General features: G+C 38.7%; 1 protein-coding gene across 1 annotated transcript in view; it reads right to left on the bottom strand.

Moving 5' to 3' along the window:
* BLMH (bleomycin hydrolase) overlaps positions 1-9429 on the bottom strand; it is a 32550-nt gene extending 23121 nt beyond the window's left edge. The window contains exons 1-6 of the mRNA XM_004684819.2: positions 9118-9429; positions 8625-8822; positions 7864-7973; positions 7222-7363; positions 6603-6691; positions 5204-5296 (exon numbers count right to left, since the gene is read on the bottom strand). Of these exons, the coding sequence (XP_004684876.1) occupies positions 5204-5296; positions 6603-6691; positions 7222-7363; positions 7864-7973; positions 8625-8822; positions 9118-9130 (645 nt within the window). The 5' untranslated portion in view covers positions 9131-9429. The remainder of the gene's footprint in view (positions 1-5203; positions 5297-6602; positions 6692-7221; positions 7364-7863; positions 7974-8624; positions 8823-9117) is intronic.
* Between the last annotated feature and the right edge of the window lie 242 nt (positions 9430-9671).

The raw sequence follows: 9671 nt of genomic DNA, 5'->3' as shown, positions 1-9671 counted from the left end.
GCGCGGCAGACCTCTCCTGACCCGCCCGCTGCTCCCCTCAGCAGTGTACTTCATCGATCTGCCTGTTCTGCTTCCCGCTCTGTCTCTGGTGAATCTTCTCACCCTCCGCATCTCTGGCCTGTATCCCAGTTCTGTCTGAATAAATAAATAAATCTCTAAAAAAAAAAAAAAAATGTTTAGGTGGGAAAAAAAAAAAGAAAATGTTTAGGTGGAAAAAAAAAAAGAAAGTGTTCAGGTGTGGAAAGTCCTACAGACTTAACTGATAGATGTATTTTCAACTAGTCACTGTTGTCACTTGTGTATAAATATATACCAGTGGAATAATTTTGATCAATTCCCAGTTACCCAAGGTGGTTCACTCAGTTTAGTCAGGGCCTTGCCAAAAATTAGGGAGGCTAGGACCAGGCCCAATGAAGATTAAAACAACTAAGTAAATTTCTGTTTTCCTTTAAACACCTTCTAAATATAAATATGAATGTTTTATAATATAATTTACACAGTAGCTAATTGGGCATTCCACTCCTTATCTGAAATAAAAAGTGTCCCATCATTTCCTCCTTTTCCCCAAAAATGCATTAGAGGAAATTTGAATTTTTTTCTCTCTAAATAAATTCTATGGTGAATCCTTTTGCAAGACAAGAAGTCACACCTTTCTGCATGTTTATAAATCTGAATTTTTATCAAAGAAACCTATAAGGTATGAATGAGAATAAGGATGACATCTCTTTTCTTAGACTTTATAGTAAAACTATAAAAAGGGCATGTTGCTTTGTTCTGTACTGCTTACCTTGATTACATATTATCCAAAGTCATTTCATCAGTTTGTAACTGTTTGAAAGGAATGTTTGGCTCCAATTAACAATAGTTAAAGGAACTCTTATCTGTATAAAACTCTCCAAGCATAAACTCTAGTGGTCTGCTGTTCTGAAATTGCATCCTCTGTTCCCAAATAGAGAACAGGTACAAAGCTGGAAGTGAACTTTGGACATCCAGGTCCTCATTCAGGTAGGTAACTCAGGAGTATTCGTTACCTGCTTCTTACAAGACACACTTAACAATCCAGATATAACTGTGAACACAAATTGGATACTGAACAAAAGTCATTATACAGAATTGAATAAAATAATACTAAAACTGTATTTCTCAAAATATAATTACATATAGAAAAGCTACAATTAGCCCATTCAGAGAAATATACTTGCGACTTCAACTGAAACTACCCTCTCCAACCTAAGTTGGAGACTCCAATGCTTGAAGAAGCTTTTATTAGAGAAATTTCTCCTAAAATTGTGCTGATCCTCAAGTATAAAAGGGCGATGATATTAATACACCAATAATTGCGTTCAATTTTTAGATCCACTGAGATCTTTCCCTTATGCTCAAGGGGTGGGAGGGATGTCAACAGAAGTCCTGCTGAGACATATACTGCACCTGTGTATGCCTTCTGGGATCTTCTAGCTCTGATTAACTTTATACCCTTGGCTAACTTAATTGGGAAGTTCAAATAACCTTACAATGTGGATATGTGTGGTCCTTCTCTACAACTTAAAACCCACCAGAAACACTACAGTTGGAGTTAATAAGTTTTATATTCCAATTTATATTCATTTATATTTACTGTCTACTTTAACTGCCTATTAGCAGGCATGGTATAAATTGTAAAAAAGGGTCCTATCTCAAGTCCAATTTTATAAAGGAGACCATTGTAAGTCACCTCTAAAAATATTTTCCCCTCTCAGAGATCTGCTGATTTTTAAACAATTTGCTAAAATATGATATGGTGAATAATAGAATCAGGAAAGAGAACAGAAAAAAATAATACAGAAAGCATGAGACATGGTACATGGGGCAAGAATGTACAGATCCCAATTCAAAGACAAATGATGTGATACTGAAAATACCATTAGGCAAACCAGTGGCTAATTAACAGATATCAATCAAGTGAAAGGAAGAGGCAGGATGTTATAGCTGAAAATCAGTTATGATTACTTAGAAGGATAAATTTAAAGCCAGCAGAATACAGTAATAATCAGTAACAACCAAGCTACTCCTAAGGGGGCAAAGTCAGAAAAGGAAAGATTTCTGTACTCAGAACCAATATAGAAGTGACTGAATCTAAGATTCTTCATTTGTATTTACATGGCCTATTGAGGGAATAGAAATTCTAACGCACTGTGGAAATACTATTTACATCATAAAAATTCAAAACAACAGTGCTCTTTTAAGAAGTCATCTATCTCAGTATCTTAGTTCTACTGATGGAGAAATAGGGCTCAGAGGTAAAATTACCTAGTGACCAAGAACAGAATGACCACAGAGACAAAAAAGGGGTCACAGAAAACAGCTGAACTTTAAAGAAAGTTCAATGCTGATGTAAAGCTAGTTGAGCAAAGAAAGTAGAGGAACCTTGACCACTGCCTATACACAGGGAAATAGCGAAGACAGCTCTCTTTTGCTCTCTGGTGGGGGTTAAAAGAGAGGCAAGGATATGGTTAAAAAAAAAAATCTATGCCTGCAAAAGCAATCAGAGGAGATGCAGAAGAGAACTTAAAAATGGTACACGATAAAAATTGTGTACCCTTAAGTGATGTTAAAGGAAAAAGTTCATATAGATGGTAAGTTCAAATGATGATCCTGACACTACCCGCAGAGCAGTATGTAAATAGCAATACAAACTCTCAGCCTACCCAAGAAGCTCTGAATATGCATTTCAGCAAGAGTCCCAGGGTGTGTGAATACACACAAAAGTCTGAAGGCATTATCTCTTTTTCCCCTCTCTAAAACCTTGCTTCTTTAATTATTATTTTTCCTTCTCACATTTACTGCCCCACACACTGGTCTGCTCACATTGTCCCAACTGTCAAAATCCTTCTCTCAGATCTACAAATTTCCCCCTTCAATTTACTCTCATGTGATTCCTCCCTTTTCCTTATTATTCACCTCAGCAAGTCCTGACAGTTTTATTGCCAAAATATACCCCAAAACTTATTCAGTTCTTCCCACTGTCATTCTCACCAAATCTGTCCAAACCACTGTAATATCTCATCTGCGTGACTATATAGTCTCCTAACTATTCTCCCCACTTCCTCTCTTGATACTTTACAATCCATTCTCAAAACACACACAATGAATTTATTTGAAGCAAAAATTAAGTCATGTCAATTATTCTTCTGCTTAAATTCCACAACGGTTGCATCACATAGAATAAAATACACACAACTTACCATGGCTAATAGGCCCTATATAAACTGGCCCCTATTCCCTCTATAAGATCAATTCTAACCACCTTCACCCTCTTTCCAAGTCATACTACCTTCTTTGTGTTCCTCAAAAAGTATTCTCCCATCTATGAGCTCCTGCACTTACTGTCCCTCTGTCTGGTATGCTCTGTTCCCAGATCTTTGCATGGCTGAAAAATTACGCATGTTTCAGCTCAGGTTTGATCTCAGAAAGGCCATTCCCAACCAGTATATCAATCACCCTATTTTGTTCTTCAAAACACTTATTATCTGATAGCTCCCTGATTACAATGTATTGTCCATCTCCCTTCACTAGTAGGTCAGTCTGCTAGAGGAGTGACCATGTCTGTCTTGGTTATCACTATGACCTTCAGGGCTTAGACATGGATGCTTATGATCTCTAAGAAGTATTATCTGGGTTCTTTTCTGAAACTGATTGTAGAACCAACCATTTGATTGTATGCTCTACCATCATCTAACATTTATGGAACTGCTATGGATCAGGAACTATGCCTTGTGTGGCAGTATGCCTATCATTCTTATAGTTAATTCCTTATTTGACCCCCACAAAAATCCAGTGAGTATTTATTTTAAACCCCAAACTGAAACTCAAGAATAGAAAGTAGCTTTTACTTAGGTTCAGTGAGATGTTAAATCATAGAGCCCGAAAAGAAATGTACATCTAACTCTAAAACCTATTTTTTCCTACTACATTTAGATACCTCCCTTATAAGAACATTTAAGAAAAAAACAAGACTTAAATATGACTTAAATGCATTCAGTATAATAAAATCTCTATATTCAACCACCCAACAAACATTTAAGAAACAACTATTATGTCAAGCACTGGACTAGATATGTTACTCATAATAAACAAACTGACACTAGAGAGCTTAAGGAACCTGTCCAAAGTCACATGGCTGGCTGCTGAGTAATGAGAAGAGGAGAATTCAGACAGCCTGACTCCAGAGACCATGCTCTCAATTACACTATACTGCCCCAAAGGAAAACTGTAGCATTAGTGTTTGCTGCAGTGAAAAAAAAAGTTAAGTCACTTTAGCTCTACACAGTCTTCAAAGGACATTGTCAGTTGAATGATTCCTAGTAATGGGCCCAAAGGATGAAAAAGGAGAATACTTATTATACTTTTCTCAAAACAATTTTAGTATTAGTGCATATTTATTGGGACTATAATTAGTATTAATTAAGTAATGATATTATCAAGGCAATCAAGAAGCATCATCACCTTCTATTTATCTAATGATTTTTAGTTTCCAAGATGTTTTCACATAGTACTTTAACTATGTGAATAAAACCATCAGTAGTTTCCCATCTTTTTATTCCACAGAGTAAAGCTGAAAACACTCCTCATGGTTCTGCCTTTCTAGCTTAATTTACTATCATTCCTACTCACAAAGTGTTATGTTTCAATACACTATTCTCTGAGGATTTCATCTTTGTTCATGCAATTCCCTTTGTATGGAATCATCTATCCTATTATTCAGCTGGTAAATTCCAACTGTTCTTTCAAGAGCCTGTTCAACAATCTTTCCCATGAAAACTGCAGCTCACTGAATTAGTCATTCCCTCCTTTATGACCATCAAAAATTCATTTTTATACAGCTCTAGTATAACATTTATATAAGTATTCAAATGTTTTGACTTCCCAAGACAGTAACCTCTTTGAAAGTAGAACTGTTTCTCAACTCTTTACCCCAGTGCCAGATTCATGTCAGATATTCAATATTTATGAAGTGAATAAAAGAATGATTTATATAAATCACTAAACTGGAGATTAGACATACATGTCTCATACTAAAATGCAAGGTTTTACCTCAGTTTTTTAGCTATTAAATAAGTAATGTTCAATTCAATATTGCAGTAACTATGCTTCCTAGTTAAATGATAGGAAAATCCTGAGAGTTCATTAGAGAGTCAAAAAAAAAAATCCAAATAGTTATTACCTCCTCCATCATGGCATCCTGTGTGGCAGAGATTTCTCCTTTGGTTGCTCCACTCTGTACCAGGTTCCGTAATCGTATACAGAATTCTCTCATCTATGACAGAAACTTATTTAGCTCTCCAACAGTTACTCAAACTCAACTATAAATATGCCTAGTAGACCATGCTAGGTCTGTTTTGAAGTATAACTCAGCCAAGACCCAGGGTAAAGTTCATAAAAGCAAGTATGTTTCCCCCTAACTAATCCACTTATATACATAGTTTAAAATGCTTTCCTTTAGGAAAAAAGGTATGGATTATTATCAATGAATATTAGATGAACTGCATGTGCTCTTAACAAATAGTACTCTCTATGACAGTATATTTTTAGAAAAAGGGTAAACATCAGATTCCATAATGCCTATTCCCTTAGAAAAAGCAGACTTAAAATATTATGCTAAGTCACTCTAATGGATTATTTAGAATTGTTACTGGTTGTCCACTTCTCTGCCAAATCATCAGGACTATGGGTCTGCCAATCCCTAATATGGTTTTGTTGTTTTTAATTTTGAGAGATGCCTAAAACAAAAGTGAGTCTGAAATCTACCCAGGTGCTCAAAAGGATCTTGCTCCCATATGAAATGGAATCCAAAGTTATATATATATATTATTAGTGATCTTTTAGCCTTTGGATAAAAATCCCATTTCTTGGGCAGAAAATAACCTACTTCTAATATGGAGAAATACATGTATGGTTTATTTTTAAATGTAATCTTTCTCTCAGGGGTAAAAAATCTAATTTTAGCCTCAGAGATCAGGACTGCAGATTCTAGCAACAACCAGTTTTCAAAAAATGATGCTTGTCTAGGAGAATAGCATCCCTGTAGGATTTATAATTCTCCTTGGGAAAATGGGTTATGTAGAGAAAAGAGAATGATTCACTAAGATAACTGAAACAATCAAAAGCAGTTTAGTAACTCTATCAAATCTGGAGTGAGTGGATGAACTACACTGATGTGGTTTAAGGAAGCCTTAGAACTCAGCATCCTCAGTAAGGAGGTCTCACAAATAATTCTTTTAGCTTTAACTAGTACATAAAAACTGTCCCAACCTCCTCATGTAGAGCCACATAGAAAACAAAGCACCCAATGTGTCTATAGCCCATATTAATTACACGTGGAAATTTTCCTTCTCAGTACCCATAAAAAATTACAATTCATAGAAACAAAAGTGGAAGATTTTTGAAAAGGAAAAACAAAACACCCCTAATCTCAATTATTTTTAAAGCTAATATGTAGCTGCCTTTGATAGGCAATGAGTAGCTATCTTATAAACTATGTACACTGAAAAGCCCTGGATTTCCTAACTGGATTTTTAAGGTAAGTATATTAAATTCAATTCCAACCGCGACATATTTTGTACCTTGTGATTTAGAATATCGTTCATCCTTCTGGTTGCCTCTGTTGTATAAGATTCAGGGAAGCACTTCTTAGGGACAACACCGTATTTTTCTAAAATAGAAAGTACAAATTTAGTTCAACAATGTATTTTCTAACAAACCCTAGCAAAAAATAACTATGACTTTAAAAAACATGCCATATTGCTCAGAAAACTTAACAATCTTATGCTTCATATAAACAGGTTACTTAAAATAGCATATTTAGCAATCTACCATAGAATTAATTCTAGTCTTTTTTTCCCTTTTATCTGATAATATTGTAAAATGGTCAGCATGTCTTTTACCAAAAGACAGCATTTTTTAAATGGGGACATTTTCAAACAGCTACAATTTCAATGTGTTTCCTGGTTGCATTAACAATCTTTTTCATTGAAAGCTAATTCTTCTCCAACCCAAAGTATGTATCTCCTTACCTCTCATTTCAGAATAGTACTTAATAATTTTGAGACGAAGGTCCTACGAGTTAACTGTGTCCCTTTCCAAACCAGTTCTGGTTTGTATACAACCAACTAAGAAATGGCCTATGATTACAGAGGCTTGGTTTTAATCTCGCTAAGCTTCAGTACTAATAGAAACTCTTACCGACAATATTGACAAGCATGTCCCATTGTCCACCATCATTTGCTGGATTCATAAGCAAATACTGCACCAGTCTACCATCCTCGGGTTCCTTTTTCTGAGCTGTGTCCACAAAAGCATTCAAGAAGAAATAGCAGCGTTCAACCTAGAGTAAAAAAAGTTACATAAAATTAAAGGAAAAGAGAGCTAATATTTTTATTGGCATTATCAAAAGAAAGGGAGCCTTGGAACTACTACAGATCCAATACATAAATTTTTAAACTAAAGTTGGTAGTGAAATATCAGTATCTGGCTTTTTAAGATATTTGAAGCGTCTTCTTATATTTATGTGTGTGCTTTCCAATAGTTTATCCAAAATAAGACATTACTTTATTTAAAACAAAATCTGATACTCAGTTTTCAACCAAAGGACATCTAATGGACACAATTAATATACACTGTAAAGACTAAAAAGTAGAATAAAACCATTTACTGCTTTTCAGACTAGTATTACTCTGAGAAGGGGAATTAGGTCCTAGAAAATCCAGATAACAAAATAAAGTTGCTACAAGAGCAGACTACAACAGGAAAAGCAAGAAATGTAGAGACAGTCTCTACCGAGGTTGACACTGAAACAAAGAGAATCTTGCACAATTAATCCCATACCTTGTCCCAGAAAAAGAGGTAAGATTGACTAAACTCAAATTCTTCAATATTGAATTTTTTCATGAATGGAAGTCTCATAACATTCAAACAAGAAAATATCCAGCATCGCCCTAAAACAAGAAAGCAAACCAAGAAATTATGACTATCATATAGATTACATCATTCCAACTGTATTTTCCAACAATGAACTGTATATTTAAGAAAACCCCCAAAACAAGGGCTCTTGTTCTCATTAAGGACTGAGAAATGAAATTTCTTCTCTATATTACAAAGTGGTTTAGTAATGGGAGCTGAGCCTATTAGAATATCTACTAATGTTGCAACCAAAAAGTAAATTTAAGGAGTTACACTTGATGGCATCACACCGTGTCTTTCCCAGTTCATACATTTGGCATACATAAGGCATTCAGGCAATGGGGGGAGTCCTCATTGGTTTGCTTTGTGTGGAGAGCAAATATCTACAAGACACGGAGCTGCAATCACAGAACTTCAGGACAGAATATATAGTGAATTCATACAGATAACCATGGACTTGTCACGTTAGAGTACAAATCAAATAGACTAACAAGCCACAGAGCACCAAAGCAATTCAGAGTAATGCTTTAAGGCCTGCCTTTACCTGTGCTGCTTCTCTAGGAATTCACCTCAAGTTCTTTCACTATAAATCTCTGCTCCCACAAAACCATTCTTTACTAAGACACCAAAATGGGGCACTGTCAGGAAAGTCAAGAAAAGTTAAGCACGAAGTTTTAAAACCTCACCTGAGGCCTTCTGGTTGGTGACTGGCTTGCCTTCTTGAGGTACAACGTGCTGGAACACATGCTGAGCACCCTGTACCGTGGCTCTCTTCAGACAGATGTCCAGCAGGTCATGGGTGGTCCCCACGTTCTGGGCAAGTACGAACTGAGGGTCGGAATTCAGTTTCTGAATCAGAGCCGCTACCTTCTCCGAATTCAGTCCTGTTGCAAAACCAAATGACACTAACACCAGAAAGAAGGCTGATCCCGGGCTCCCACACCCAGACTCCGAACTTCCTACGCGCCCCCGCGGAGACCACGGCGCCAAGCATTTTACCGGCGTCCTCCCCCAGAGGCCATCTCCCTCCAAGCCGCTGCCGGGCGCCCAGAAGCCGCCCGCCTCCCATCGCCCCAGGTCGCAGTCCCGGCCCTCGCCAGCCGCCGGGCCTCCGGGGCCCAGCCGCCCGCAGAGAGGACCGACCCAGCAGGGCCTCGGCGGGGAACAGCAGCGCCTCACCCGTGTTGTTCATGGTGCCTACGCAGCCCGGCTGGGGAGCGGTAGTATTCGGGGTCCTCGGGTGAGCGCCGGGGATGCTCGCTGACCAGGCGGCCCAACTTGCCTCTCACACCCCGAGCGCCGGAAAGAGGAAACCGGTTCGGCGGTGGCGGAGGGCCGAGGCCAAGACAAACGGGGTCCGCGGAGGGACAAAACTCCCCCCTCGCGTTGCTGAGTCAGCGCCGTGGGGGCTGGCCCCGCCCGGGGGAGGGCCGACCGGGGCGGGCTCGCTGACGCGCTGGGTCCCGCCGGCTCTTTTGCCCCGGGCCAGGCCTTGGGGAGCTCCGGGCTGCCACTGTACGTTTCTTTGACCCTTCGGCGCTGCCCCTGTACAGCCCGGCCCGCGCCCTCTGCCAACGGCGATGCAGCTTCCAGGCGGTGGGCCCGATCCCAGCTATGACGGGGGAACCTGTGGGGCGCGCTTGGCCTACACCCCGAATACTCTAGAATGGGGGAATTGACTCCATGAAACCAAAAGGGGGCTTGAGGCGGTAGGGTGGAGCAGAAGGACAGCA

Source organism: Condylura cristata, unplaced genomic scaffold (assembly GCF_000260355.1).
Source record: "Condylura cristata isolate star-nosed mole 26May11 unplaced genomic scaffold, ConCri1.0 scaffold00017, whole genome shotgun sequence".
In the NCBI taxonomy this organism is placed as follows: domain Eukaryota; kingdom Metazoa; phylum Chordata; class Mammalia; order Eulipotyphla; family Talpidae; genus Condylura; species Condylura cristata.
The sequence above is the reverse complement of the archived record's forward strand: the minus strand, read 5'-3'. Positions and strand labels throughout refer to the sequence as shown.